At 43.7% G+C, this 15,337-nt stretch overlaps 1 protein-coding gene across 1 annotated transcript in view; it reads right to left on the bottom strand.

Moving 5' to 3' along the window:
* The window catches only part of plcb1l (phospholipase C beta 1-like), a 101,213-nt gene that overhangs the window by 37,194 nt on the left and 48,682 nt on the right, over window positions 1–15,337 (bottom strand). The window contains exons 4-9 of the mRNA XM_076083928.1: window positions 11,709–11,849; window positions 11,343–11,422; window positions 9,011–9,064; window positions 7,251–7,326; window positions 4,749–4,849; window positions 3,785–3,951 (exon numbers count right to left, since the gene is read on the bottom strand). Coding sequence (XP_075940043.1) covers window positions 3,785–3,951; window positions 4,749–4,849; window positions 7,251–7,326; window positions 9,011–9,064; window positions 11,343–11,422; window positions 11,709–11,849 — 619 coding nt within the window. The remainder of the gene's footprint in view (window positions 1–3,784; window positions 3,952–4,748; window positions 4,850–7,250; window positions 7,327–9,010; window positions 9,065–11,342; window positions 11,423–11,708; window positions 11,850–15,337) is intronic.

The following is a 15,337-nucleotide window of genomic DNA, read 5'->3' as shown; positions in this document are numbered from 1 at the left end:
AAAGGATACATGTGTGGCTTTTGGCCAAAATAAGGACTGAGCTGAGAGGAAAACTGTAATGTAAAAGTATTCTAAATTTAAAGGTGATTTTTTATTTGCTTTTTTGACTTAATTGACCTATTGTCATTAACTTAGTTTAGTTTGTTTCATGTTATATGTTGAAGTTCCCTGCCTCTTTTGTCCAGGCGCCGAGTGAAGCCGATGCAGAAGTGTCTTAAAACTTGCATTCTCTCTACTGTCCACCAGGGGGCGACTCCTCTGGTTGTACAGAAGTCTACGAGAAAATGACTCTACTTCTCTCTTGATTTATTACCTCAGTAAACATTGTAAACATGAGGTTATGGTCTCAATCTCTAGTTTCAAGACTTGATGTTCATTTAGTAAATGATGGTCCCATTTAAAGTCAAATAGACCATAATGCTTTAGGGCGGGATAATTAGTTTGTTGCTGCTGTTTGCGTTCCTCCTGATGCAAATTTTAAAAATGCAAAAAAAACTTGTTTTGTTTTGTGTTTTTATTTTTATTGTGTAGCAAATTGGCTAAAACGGCATTTTGTTGTGAATGCCTGTGTTGCATGATGACAATTAATGATCATTGAAACCTTGACACAAGATTAGCTTGCCAGTGTTGCACGCTCACGTGCACTAAAATCAAGTCCGGACGGCCCGGCTATGTCAACAAAGCCAGGAGAAGCTCTAATCAGTCTCTGCTCAGGTAGAGATCACTCCATCTTTGTAGTTTATTTGTTACTTTGTCCACAGTAAGTAGTTGTTTGCTGCTATATTAATGCATTGAATCCCTTATATTGCACGTTTATTGATAACCTGTAAGATTAAAGTGGACACAAACTGACAAATTCTGACAAAGGGCCTACTCTCTGCAACCAGGGAAGATAAATATGATAAGCCACCATGCAGTCTTGAAGGAAGACACTTTAAGCGTCTCGTTTCATTTAGAATTCTATCTGCATTCAAACAATGAAGGAACGTTTGAGCGAGCACAGACTAAAGCAGTGAAAGACAATGATGGAGCGCTAAAGAGATGAATGGAAGGTTTAATATTCACAAAATCAAAGCTGGAAAGGGAAAATGAAAAAGTGCAACAAATCAAAGCGAGTAGAGAAGACAAACAAAGAGGTTTTTTTTTTCCAATTCCTCGTGCTAAATCACACAGGCTATTTTTAGGGAGACGTAAGGTAAAGGAACCCAATCCATTATCTCTGCGATCTACTAGCACATGCTTAGTATGCACAAGGTGTATTTCTATATGCACGAGTGTCCTTGAGCGAGGAAAAAGTGTGAGCGAGTGTTTGCGAAGGTAGCATGTGGAGCTCTGGACCCCTCTGCAGAGCAGATGGCAGCACTTCCTCCGGCTAAATAAATACTTCACACGGGGAAATCTGTCACTGGGACAGAGAAGGGCACGCTTCCAGAGAGCCTGAGACAGGCTGAACTCACAACATCACTGTACGAGCACATCGCTGTGATCAGAGTCAAACGCCCGAATGTCCAACGGGATATTTCAATGCGGTTAAAAAAATTATTTAATCTAATTTAGGCATCCGTGATTAATTGTTGTCCCACTTTAAAAATAAAAAGGTAAAGTATGTACTTTAGGAGGACAGACTATTGAAGCACTCATGCTCTGCTTGAGCCAGTTCAGGGTCAATTTAGTTTCAGTGTAATCACTAATAAAATGTGCAAATGTGATTGGCATAGTAATGATCCACTGAACAGATAAACAGCCTCTCCTGGCACCAACAATTAGCATTTTTTAATTTGAAAGCAGAACCTTCATTTAATAATAGCCTCCAGATTATTTGTTTGCTCTCCAAATATTTTGTAAATATATATTAAACCATTTATTAACTACAGACCTGCAGCGTGGTGACAAAGGTTTTTCATGAATGCGGGTAAATAACCCAATGATCCTACTGAGATAGAGCAGCGCTCACTGTTGCTGCGAAACATTTTACAAATCAAGTGGCACAATGTGATATCGTTAAACTCATGTAGTATTGATCGGCTGGACACAAATATCATGTAATCAATAAGTCCTATTTGTTTAAATGTTTGTGCACACAGATCTAATCTTTAGATAAGAACAACATTAATACGAGTGGTCCTGACTACAACTCTTTAGTACCGTTTTTTGGTGCTTTCTAGGCCATGAAGGAGGAATAAACTGACAGTAAGTATAAACTAATCAAATACACACCACTTTCCATTATTTTCAAAATGGTTCAGCTTTACAAAATGGAAAGAAAACACCCCGGTGATTTGCTCGAGAATCAACAGACTGTGGTCACCCACTTTGGCACACTCATAACTTCGGTTTCCAGCAGAGATCCCATTTGAATTGGCACACAGCCGACCTCAGTGCCCGATATCTGGAGTGAGATGTTCTCCAGTTTTGGCAGCTCTCTGCGTTCACCGACTCTTCAGCACGACACAACGCACAACGTGTCCAGGAGTGTTGGATGCTCTGCGCTCATCCATCTCGGTTGTTAGTGAATTATTCCAGAGCACTGATTGACGCTCCAACACGTGCATCCTTACTTTCATCCTTACTTTTCATCCTTACTTTCATTATTATTGTTTTGATGTTAAGTTTTAACACGTAGACAGATGACACTATACCTGCAGACGCGACACATGCAAATGGAGGCCAACATGATTCAACAGTTCGACAACACGTACACAGAATAAATCAAATACACAAACACTAAAAGTGTTTTACAAAAAATTTTTTACAACCCCCCCCCATGGAACGGCAGATTAAAGTACAGCTTAAACTAAAGAGATATAACGTGCTAGTTATGGAGCTCTAGAGGTGCCAGTAGGCGAGCTTTGTTGCCTTTGGACAGAGCGAGGCTGGCTGTCTCCACCTGTCTCCAGTCTTTATGCTAAGCTAAGCTAACTGGCTGTAGTTTTTTATTAGAAAAACGGATATGAGAGCGGTGTCAAACTTCTCCTCTAACTGTCGAAAGCGAAGAAGCATATTTCCCAAAATGTCAACCTACAGTTTGGCTTTAAGTTGCAGTGCACTGAGCTCTCTCAGTCACCAAGGCTGCTCTTATTGGGACTGTCCTCGACCAAAGAAGTTCTTAGTTGACCAACAGTATTTCTGACTAATTGATTAGTCAATTTAAACAATTTCAACAGTGCCAATTAGGTTCTCTGCTGCACTCCGTTTGTCACTTGCTCTTTTCTTCAAGTTCTCATGAAGCGCAAACACACACCAGCATCCCCCCCCCCTCTCTCTCTTCTGTTTTCACTCCTTTCACACACTCTCTCTTTCCACTCAAGGATTCCACTCTTGTTATACTATTCTTGTAACTAAAATGGCAGGGAATATCCTCTGTTAAGCTTGACAGTGTTTGAAGTGGGTTGAACATTTTGGTGTGTGTGTGTGTGTGTGTGTGTGTGTTATTTACAGACTTCTAACATTCCGTTCCTTGGCACCCCGCTACGTCCCCTCTCTTTCTGAGGGCTTGGGACACCAGGCAGCAGCATTGCTATGGAAACACCCGTGCCAGATTCATTGTTGGTGGGGACTGGAGGACGGGGTTAGCGGTAGGGTCGGAAGAGGTTGTGTATATCTCGGTCAAATGTGTTAACATGTTTTGTTTTTGTTTTCTAAAATGTTTCACTACAAAACTTGTTGCAAGTGTAAATCGTGAAAATTGCTTTATGTATAAAAACTGTTGACTTTTGTGTGTTTATGTGCACATAAATCACTTTGTTCTTGTGTTCGTATACTGACAGACATTTGAGCCACTGACCATTCTGCACCAGCGAAGCGTTGGGTTCATATTTGTCCACCAGCACCTGGACCTGTTCTGGTTTCAGAGGAGGGTAGAGTATCTCATTGAGACGAGGGTCTCGCTGTTTATTGTTGATGAACTCTGTCATCTGCTCCACACTGAGGTATGGACGACTCTTAGCCCCCCTGCAAAGAGAGGAGAGGATAAGGTGAGCAGTGGGTATACAAAAAGGGAGCAAACAGGGGGGAGCGCAAGAACAGAATTCAAAAATGGAAATACGAGAAAGTGTAACGAGGAGAAGATGATGGGGGGGCGGTAATTAAAGAGAGGGAAAGCAAAAGAAGCGCAAAGGAGCAGAGGATTAAATATTGTGTTGAGTAAATTATGAGATTTGATTGAAACGCCTTTCATATCTCAGCCTGTTCCACTAAATTATAATCTCCATATCATCCTGGCTCCCATGCCATCTCACTTAACTGAGATTAAAATCTAGATTTATGACTTGGAGTGGCTTGGCCTGCTGCCTCAGCCGATGGTCTGAGTCCCTCGGGGGCCATCGGGGCAGCACAGCGCGAGGGGCCACACCGCCAGGCTCAGCCGGGGCCATTACAACACGGTTCTCTACTAATCAACTGCTCGCAACGACTCTAACGGTTAAAAACAGGTTGCCCTATGAAGGATGGCAGCCATTGTCAAGCTGCCAGTCTGAAACGAGCAACAGATGGTTGCGAAAAAGACAATATTAAATTAATCACTCTCACATTGTTTCGAGTTTTTCAAATAACCTTTTGTCTAAACTAAAGAATTAATGCATTGTTTTGAGGTTGAAAAAGATGATTACTTCCTGAAATACTTTTTAAAATATTGTTAAACTTCTTTTTATTAGTTTTCTTTCTATTACACAAAGACTGCCCTCCCTCCCACATGCCCGACAGACTGTTTTATAAAAGGCAAATGCAACTGAGGGAAACATAGTTCTTACACGTCAGAGAAGATGTGGTCCAGCTCGGACCGGGGACAGATGTTGGTCAGGAACATGTTGTAGACCTCTGGAGTGAAATCCTCCTGGGGGATGGAGTCGTTCTGCAGCAGACAACAGCAACATGGTCACATACGTACACGGTCTACGCATACACAAACACACTGCACTTACAAATCACGGGGCAGAAGCTGTCCTTGTGGATAGAGGAGGAACTACAAATCTATAGCATCGGTGAATTCAGAATCGATCCACTAGTACTGCTACAATTCTATTTTCAATGTAGTGTTATACCATCACAGGTTGTGCATATAGCTGTAACGTTTGCACACAATGGGCCTCATGCAAGAAGATTATTATTGTCTTAAGTCTCTTTTACTTTTTTGTGGCTTGGGATTCAAAGTTGGATGATGTAGCTGCAAGGATGGATCTTTCTATGTGCACAAGACATGTCTTTCATCCTATGGGATGTTCTACAGCTGACCCAAACCTTAAAGTCTCCATCTGGAAGCCATTAACCCTTGTATGGTGTTCATATTGTTGTTATACAGCCAGTGTTCGGTTATGTAAAGTTAGAAAGATATTGAAAGATCCGGACTTCCCGGTTCAATAAATCATTAACGAAACAGGGAGGTATCGTTTGTATTTTAGCAACGTTTCTTTAACGATTTATTGAACCGGGAAGTCCGAATCTTTCAATATCTTTCTAACTTTACCTAAGTCCAGTGTTCGTGGGTCTGGTGGACCCACTGCATTTTTGGGTTTGTAATTCAACACAATCAAACTATTTAATGTTAAAATACTCAAAAGATGTTTACTTCATCCCAAGCAATATAAACAGCATATATGGTTAATATTTGCCCTTTGCCTTTGTTAGATCACATTTATGAATTAAAGTGCTACTCGTTTTTTGTTTAAAATTGTCGCATGTGATGTGTCCAACTCTCATTCCTTGATTTTTCTCAGGGGCTCCTCCATCAGTCTTCCCTGTGTATAGTTGTAACTTCCAAGCATATGAGGAAGTGGCATCACAGGCAGCCGAGATCTTTATAGCCTACCATATTTTGCATATTTTACCTACACATAGTAACAGCAGGCCCAGACAGGAGGAGGACAGAGTGAAGGTACACAGGACCTACAATTTCCACACTTTCATTAGCTCCGTGTCCAGTGGACCCAAACATCCTGTATGTAATGTAAATGTGTACAGGGGGTGTGTACAGTGTGTGGTCATTGAAAATGTGTTCTGATATATGTTCTTCACAGAAAATGAGCCAAGGCCAATGAGTCTGAGTAAAAAACTAAATGTAGTGTATCATTTTTCTTTTGCTAAAAAATGAAAACGGGTCCACACAGACCCGAACACCATACAAGGGTTAAACGCTTATAAACTTCAAAATGCAAATAAATAACCAGAAACGACTGCCTGCATTTTGAACCTATGGGCTTAAAAAAAACTGTGGCCAGGGCTCCCGACATAGAGAGCCAACGGGTCTGAGAAAGATACGGTGCACTCAGCAGCAGGCGACAGCATTGTGCCAGCAAGAAGCAGAGCAGAACCAAATACTGGAAGAGATGAGGAAGGATGCACAGAGAGAGAGAGAGAGAGAGGGAGGGAGGGAGAGATCCAGGTCAAGCCCTGCCAAAACTCAACAAGTCATTCTGAAGGCCTCGGTGCGAGCTCCCTTGTGCATGTGCTTTTCTCTGAGAGTGTGTGTGTGTGTGTGTGTGTGTGAGGGATTAGCAGCACTACCGTTTAGCTGTAATTAACTTGCGCGTTGGAACAACAGCAAATCCCACCAGACCGTCGTACGGCAACACGTTCGTACCTCCTGCTCTCTCTCCCTCTGCTAATTACTGTATGTATAGCTTGTTCTGTGTGTGTGTGTGTGTGTGTGTGTGTGTGTGTGTGTGTGTGTGTTTCTAATTATTGTGTGTGTGTTTCTAATTATTGTGTGTGTATGTATTCATTCTGTTTATATTCTGGAACCATTCATTACAGCTATGGTGCGTCTGCTCTACTGTACGTGCATATGTTTCAGCACGTGTACAGAACTGCATTAAACAGCATTTTCACACATGTAAACATGCTACTGCTGGAATACAGAGATTGTTGGCTGTGTTGTGGGGCTGTTTAGACCCCTATGGGTGGCGGGGCAGCTACTCTGTAGTGATATGGGTGAGAAGTAAAGATAAAACAGCTTTAGTCATCTCTATTGCTCCCACTAAGTCTATTTGTTCCATTACAACCAAGGATAAATCAGTTCTGAGTGGGAAGTCATGCGGACATCCAGAAAATTAGACTCCAAACAAATGAGCGAAGCATCAATCGGCGGCTGTTTCGGGAGAATAAAGAATGAGCTGAATGGTGAGAGGACAGCCTGACGGATGGATGGAGAGGATGAAAGAGCTTGGAGGCTGAGATAAGAGGCAGAGACAGAGGGACGGACAGGAGCCGTTTCAGAGACATGAGAGGGAGAGATATTCAGTATTTTGGTGTCGTACTCTGACAGAAGGAAGGTTACAGTTTTCCAGGGCTGTCTCCACTCGCTTCCTGTCTGCTGAGAACATCCTGAAGATGCTGCGGGGGACACAAAAAACACACCCGCATGAGTAATCACAGAAAATGCCACACAGACAGCAGAGTTTTCACTCTGATCCTCTGTGTCATACTGGTGAATTCATCACAGCTTCTAATTGATACTTATTAAGGACATCCTGTGAGAAAGTTCTGTTGCAGCAAACAGTGAAAAAGATAGAAGGAAAAACAATAAACTAATTAGGAGACAATACAACCGCAGACTTGCAGGGAAAATGACACAAAAAGACAAATATGAGACAAAGAAAACGCCAAGATGAAAAATGAAACTGTAATATATGCAGAATGCAAAAAGAATCGAAATAGAGACAATGTGGAGAAAAACTAAACTAATTCAGTTTAATACAGCCCTGCAATAAATGCTTTATTCATGAATGTTTTGTTATATTCACACTGTTTTTTTGTAGAGCTGCTGCGTCTATCTTCTGTGTATGTTGGAGGCTGTAGTTTCTGGTGGTTCTATTTCATTATACCAAGAGGTGTTTCTATAATATTTACACATACGCTGTAAAGAGTATACAGTTGCATCCGCTTAATGAACTTGTTCTATTGTAAATGGGACAATGAGAAGAACACGCCGATGTGAATACTGCTGTTCACACCGTCTCAACTCCAGATGGCAAAACCATATGTACATAAAAAGTGATAATGTTTGCAATCCTTCATAAAAAGACGATATCAGCCCAGACAAGTTTGCAACGATGAGCACATAAATGTATACTGTTGTCATCGCTTCTTATTATTATCATTACCATTATCATTAACATTGCAACGACCATTATCATTGTCGTTATCACATTTCTTAGACAGTCCTTATGACTCCACACATCCCGTCTCTCCAGTCGCAAAACTACGCTTTTGTCTCGTATAAATAAACATAACACGTACGGATAAGATGTTTCCACAACACAGAAGAGTGTATGATTGCGAGCCTGTGAAAACGTCTCATCATTTCAGTTGTGAGGTATCCCACTGTGTTTTTGATTTTTGGAGATACACGGTTTTCTCTGGACATGCCTCATCGTCCGTCATTCTGAGTTTAGAGGGAGACTTCCTGTGTGGTTGGACTACTGTCCTGTTAGTCTTGTGCATACAGACAATACATGAGGTTTACTGCGATGAACGACGCTGGCTATTTGGTTTTAATTACATGCAGAGGTATTCCTGTGCAGACCCATGAGCGCGTACTGTATGCTCAGTGGGAGAGCAGAGTCAAGCTGACATGTCCTCCCAGCTCGGAGGTTAATTCCCTAAACGGCAAGGAGTGTCTCTCTGCCTGTCTGCGTTGACACCCACTGTTTTACTCTGCGGCTCTGAACGAGGTTATCGCAGAAGTTCACTGTTGGCTGCCTGAAAAGCTCAACTTGACTAATGGAGACAGAGAGAGCTGGATTTTCAATGAGCCGACGACAAAACTCCCAGATAAGTGAAATTCGTGAAAGGAAATTCTCACACACGTTGACAGTTCTGACAGCGAATTTTTACCGCAGAGCTGAAGAAGAAAAAGGTGGTGTCGTTACGACAGAATGCAAAACATAAACGGAGAATGTGTGTCTACTGAAGCGTGTACATGATCATAGTAATGAGAAAAGGCAGAGGAAGCTATGCATTGATCAAAAGAGCGGAGAGGCGGCTGGGGAGAGGAGGATGAGTCAGAGAGACTTACTTCTTGACGGGGATTCGCCCCTCAGGGTTGAGCTGCAGCTTCAGCCGAGTGTATCTGCATTGGACGAGAGCACAAACACACCTCACACAACATGAAATCAACAATTTGTCTGTGTGAGTAATGTATTCGCTCACATTTAATTTATGTGTGCGTGTGTACGTGCTTGCTTGAGCTCACATGTATGACATACACAAACATTCGTCATGTCTGTCTGTGAGCGAGTGTATGCCAATTCACAGTGCACGCAAGCTCGTGTCTCCGCAAAGTCGAAGCGGCTGGCCTGCATGTGAACAGTTCTCTGAGCACGCCATGAATATTCGGGCTGTGTTTTACGTGACATGTTCGATCGGCTAATGCCTGGAAGTCTGGCATCGGCAGCACAGAGCCGTGCAGCAGCAACACACGGGCAGCGCAGCCTGGGCTATAAATAGCTTAGCTGCAACAGGAGCCGTCATTACAGGCTGGGCTTTAAGTGGCTGCTGGCTAATAATTAATATCCATTACAGTGTCCACTTCATAGGGCAGGCCGGGTGCGCCACGGGCAAAGTCACCGATGACTGTAATGGTTAACGGGGGCAAAACTGGGTTTGAAAAATGTTGGCAGGGAAAGGGCAAGTTGACAATATTTGATCACTGAAGCTATCTGAAGTGAGGAAAGAAGGGAACAGAGTCTTTCTTGATGCCCTCATCACCTTACAACTCCCTGTATTATTCATCAAGACAGGAAAACAGATCACTTGCGTCTGTCTCCGTCTTTCTCACTTTCTCTCTCCTCTCTACTAGGTAATGCTGAGCCACGGTGAGGTCACTTTTAATTCACCTGCAGTTACACACAAAGACCTATTTCTGAACAGCCACTTACTTTTTTTGTAATGGGATGAAACGCTAAGCATAAAACTAGAAAGCACAGACAGGTAAAGTGTTCTCGCCTCGTCACAGGTCATCCCATCGTAAAGCATGCCGTTCGAACACTAAAGGCAACCTTTTATCCAAGGAGTGGCCTCAGCCGTACGCCATTGATCTTAAAAGAACATCTTGCAGCAAGCAGCCACTGTTTTATTTCCTGTGGCTGGGAACATTGCTCCCACACACACACACACACACACACACACACATCAACATCAGTGGAGATGATGCTGTAGTAGTGGTATGACAAAGAATAACCTTATTGGTAAGCGAGCGTTGCACAACAACAACTGCTGCTGCAACCAGCGTGACTGTGAAACCTGCTCTGTTCAGTTCTATTCATCTCTCTGTTGTACTTTGTGGTCGATGGCAACTTTTATTGTTTCATAAGTCAATTAGACTCCTCAGGGGTGCGGGTTAGTGGCTTCTGTTTACTGATAAACATCAAGACAGCTGGGAGTTGTCACTGAGCACAGCATACGGCATATTCTCTCATTGCAACGCGGCAGATTCTTTTTCTTTTAGGTTCGCTCAACCGCTGAGCGCTCGCATAAATCAGCTGCGAGCCATAGGTCAGCGTGTGTGTTCCAATCGGATCAATACGAGCGCGGAGCTGTTGGCCGTTAGACTCAGTTATTGCACTGGATCACAGGTGGTGTGAGGGCGATTGATGACAACTGTCTCACTGGACAAAGAGCCATCGATGAGGGCTCGGGGTGATTTATGAAAGAGTCTGGAGCCAAAGGAACGGTGACTCCTCTTTAACATTTTGACTCCACCTCAATTTCAGGTCGGCGACTCGGCCTCTTTGAGGATCTGTCATCATGTCATCAATGCAGGAGGAGTATAGGCTTCCTTAGGAAGGCACACTCACGCACGTACACGCTCTCACACGCGCACTCCTGCACTGAAAAGCCGAGTCGGGTTCACGAACTTATACATATTCCCGGCTGTTTTATTTATCCTCCTTCGTCCTTCCTGTCTGTTTTCTCTCTCCATTGATGTGAGGTGAAGTGACCTTTATAAACTCAAACCCCCAGGCGGCCTTGTGGGAGCTGGTGAAAAGCAACCTCCTGTTTGTGTGTGTGTGTGTGTGTGTGTGTGTGTGTGTGTGTGTGTGTGTGTGTGTGTGTGAGTGCAGTGCAGCCCACCTTGGTCTGTGCATGAAGGTGTCTGTGTGTGTGCTGCAGGGTTTGTTATAAATATGTTCTTGCTTGCATTTGTAAGTTAATGTAAGTATTGTATTGTATATTTCTTTTACACAAGCCTCATATGCTTTTCCTGCTGTTTCTGTTTATGTAAAGTACAGAACATACCTGATGCTTGTGGTGACTGACATTTCTTGTTTTGTTTCTAGCAGACCTGATTTTCATATTATTCTTGGGGATTTACATTGTTTGTGTGCTTGTGAGTGCGGATGACCTACGTTTTCTCCAGGCAGTCCTCTCTGGACATGTTCTGTACCAAGAGGTTGGATGCCAGGTTGAACAGCTCCTCCGCCCATTCCTGCAGTAACAAAGAAACACACACACACACACACATACAGAGTCAAGTGCAAACCAAAGTGCTGAGAGGTTGGAATGTGGCGGTCTGATAGTACTGTTGGGAATAAGTGAAGACGTTAGTTCGCTCATGTGGGTATGCTGATAACGTCCACTTGGATTCGGAAACACGCTGTTGCTCGTTTAGTTTACTTGTTTCATTCCGACTTATTTAAAGGAAACATTTCCATAAACACCAAATGGAACACCTTATGAATTGTTTTGTTGTCGTTCTTGTGCAGAGTATTTACCTTCGCCGTCTCCTCCTGGAAGGCCATGAAGTTCAGGTAGGTGATGTTGACCATGTCGGGGCCGCTCACCACCGTCAGCATCCTGTTCTCCATCTTCCCCGCCAGTGTGCTAACATCCAGCTGCTCGCGCAGCTTGGCCTCCTGAACAACGACACACAAACGAGACATAAAAAGCGCGTTATCGCCAAGATCAAAACCGATGAAAGTCAGCAAGTAAAAGTTTCATTTTGTTAAAAATATCACAACAGCTTCTAGAGTAAACCCGCCCAGCTTTACAACAATGGAATACAGTTCATCCAAAACCTGGCAGCACAAACAAAAAGAGGCAAATGACATAAAAACCGACAAGGTGCGCTGTGTTTCAAGGAAGTGAGAGACAGTACTTCTCAGTGTCATGGGTTTGTGGTCTAATGCTGCTTCACAAGAAGCCCTCTGGATGCACTGAACTGAAGCTAGACCTGCCAGTATTTGGGAGTTCGCACCTTGTCTGCCAGCTGATTCATGTGATTAATGAGAGGTCAGCTGTCTGAGGCAGGCGGTGTGAGGAGCGAGGTGAGGCGCTGCAGCCCCAGTAGATTTTGCAGTCTATGAAGGCAGCAAACAAGGTGGGTGAAGCAGCGCTATGATCGGAGACATTTCAAGTGTAAACTAATTAAAGGAGGCTGGAGGTTTGTACTGATACTAAAGGAACGGTGAGCTTTCTGGTAGAATATGTAGACTTTTTCAAAGCACAGAAGGGCATTAAATATCTGCAGGGGATTTATGTGGTTATTTACTATAAATGAGCCCACTACAACTCTCCAAACCCTGAGAGCTTCGTGGTTTTCAAACATTGCTTTCCAGCTTGTTTTCAGTTTGGAAAACATCCTCCCAATATTAAATTCAAATTCACAGTTTTAACTGTGGAACGCGGCACCAGGAAGAGCAGCCAATGCACAGCGATGCCTCGTGACCAGGTTTAATCAGTGGATTCACATAACTTAGGAGATCCCACGAGGATGCTGTGTTTGCTCGAGGAGGGTTTTAACAAATTGCGTTTACAAGGACTGCAAATTCATTAGAGGGAATTATCTGCACCGCGAGCGAAGCACTTTTCGTATTGAATACAACTTTAATTCCAGGTAACTGTCTTCGTCAAATAAATTCAGCAGGTTAAATGAGCCTGTTGTAGACGGTGACAGAGAAAAACTGTGAAAGAATTTGCATTCAGCGAAGGTAACTGTCTGAGGAAAACCAAACCAAACAAATTTGAGCAAATACACATTGAAGCAGCTCATCTTTGGCGCGGTTGGTATAAAAAAACAAACTGGCCTCTGAGGCGCAAGAGAGGAATAACAATGATCTGTTTCTCTCCTTTGCGGCCCAGTGCGCAAGCAGCATACAAAACGGTTTTCTTCCGGCTTAATTAACCACAACAAAAAAAAGCCCTGTAAAGGATTTTGCAGTGAAAGCAAATGAGCTCCCACTAATTTAACCAATCAAACAAAGAGCATTGTGTCCTGTGTCACGCTGATGAATGTCCTCTACACGTCCCTCACGCCCCCCAATCAAATTGTGCGGCTTAGTGGCGCCCATTATTATCACGCTGAACTTATCTGAGGCAATGCATTTTTCCCACGAGTGAAGAATCTCTCCCCTCTGACAATTTGAATGGCAGCATGGAGAGTTAAATATATTAAAAATAGGCCTTACTATAATTTCCAGAAGAGAAGAAGACATAACTCTACATCGCAAAAATGACTCCCAGTGTTTTGCGATTGACGCGTAAGGTTAGAGTTGCGAGACGCTGGGCTTGACCACCAATCTATTGAACCCAGAGTGCTGATTTGAACGGGGATCCATCAGCGTCCACTTACGTAATCTGAATGCCACCAGCCCCATCAATCAAAGCGTAAAAAAGCCACTTTCAATTTGCTAAAACACACAATGCCCAAGAAACCTTTGAGGGATGCTTTGGCATGCTGCCGAAGATGAAAGGCTTCTGAGAAGAGACGAGACGACAGCGAGATGCATATTTCAGTCATTATAGCGCTTGAACGTCAATGTGATTTGGTACTGTTTTGACATTACATGTAGCCATTAGCCGAACATACAGCTCATCTCCTTCTACGCAGCCAGCGCAGGGAGCTGCAGGCGGTCACAGCACATCAACCGGAGAAACATCGGCAGTTATGATGGAGGGAAGGGACACAGTCGGAGAGAAACGAGCTGATGTCAGGGAGGGGGGGGGGGCAGACCCTGCTGGACAGGAGGAGGAGGAGGAGGAGGAGAAATGAAAAGAAAAAGAAGCAAAGCCATGAAAAGAGAAGAACGGGAGAGATGAGAGGAGTGGGCTCGGCCATGTGAGTGAAATGCAATTTGTGCTGGTGCATTGTGGGAGCCGTTGGAGGCATGCCTGAGGACCCAGTCACCACAAAGATGGGAGATTTAGAGCCAAGCAGGCCTAAAAGTTGGATGTGATTTGGGATGACGGTGTGGTTGGAGCAAGAGGACACTTCACAGTCTTTGACCACTCGTGTGAACGGCTGCTGTCGTTTGAGTGTGCTCATTCAGGCATACATGGCGCACGTTAGCAGCTGCAGTGTGTCGGCGCCGGAGCTCTTCGCAGTCACTTAGCATTCAGGTGAAGCTGCAGCCCGTTGAAATGCTCAGAGCTCCTCTTCCTGCCTCAGTTTGTCACAAGGCCCCACCTGTCATCAGCCGTGTTGGGCGCAAGGGAAAAGGATTGAGATTGGCAAAGGCGGGCCGGCCGCGCCTCAGGTTGTTAAACCTGCAGCACGTGTCTGAACTCAAACGCACGCCAGCTAGGACGCACACGGTCACAAATGCACGGTAGGAATATATCGAGCTGCACACACACACCATCATGTGTGTGTGTGGGCATAAACACAGACACAGGGACATCACCTCAAAGGAAATGTCAATATGAATGATTGATGTTGGCCCAACTACCCACACACACGCCACTCAACACTTTAACGTGCTGCACCACAGATGTGATGCCAGGAATGAAAAACCTGAGCCGACCCAACAGAGATTCACTTTAAAGAGAAGACAACGCTTCTCAAAGGAAGTAGTGGTGACAATATATATTTATTTCTTTTTTATGAAGCGTTTCCTTTAAAAAAATATGCTGGTGGCGACAAAATAATTGATTAGGTGTCAAGGACAGCTGCTGGTGTACAAATCGATGCCACAGATACTTTTTTCCCTCCGTAATGTGCCAACTCTCGCAAGACGTACAGTTCACAGAGTAGTGTGTTACAAAAAAAATAAGAAAAGAAAAGCCATCTTGGATGGCATCTTGACGATGGCTGCACTTTAGCTGACCCTGCCAGGCTGTGCAGCTTGTAGCAGTTCACGCTACATTTTCTTTTTAAAGCGTCTGCACTTGTGAAACGAAGAGGGTGTTTAAGAAGCACAGAGCTTCATTTTCACGGGGTTTGAGATTTTTGGGACTCAAAATATTAAATATAGTATGATTTATATAAGCTACATTTAGCAATTGGAGCCCGATGTAAACAGTCAGATACTATCATCATCTGCTGTGTGACCTCGCACTTTTACTCGCTCCTCATGAATTGCTAATCCCTTCATCCAACAAAACACCCAATTATGGCCCTCTCGAC

This window comes from Anarhichas minor, unplaced genomic scaffold (genome assembly GCF_050575085.1).
Source record: "Anarhichas minor isolate MPS153535 unplaced genomic scaffold, ASM5057508v1 ptg000136l, whole genome shotgun sequence".
Taxonomy (NCBI): domain Eukaryota; kingdom Metazoa; phylum Chordata; class Actinopteri; order Perciformes; family Anarhichadidae; genus Anarhichas; species Anarhichas minor.
The sequence above is the reverse complement of the archived record's forward strand: the minus strand, read 5'-3'. Positions and strand labels throughout refer to the sequence as shown.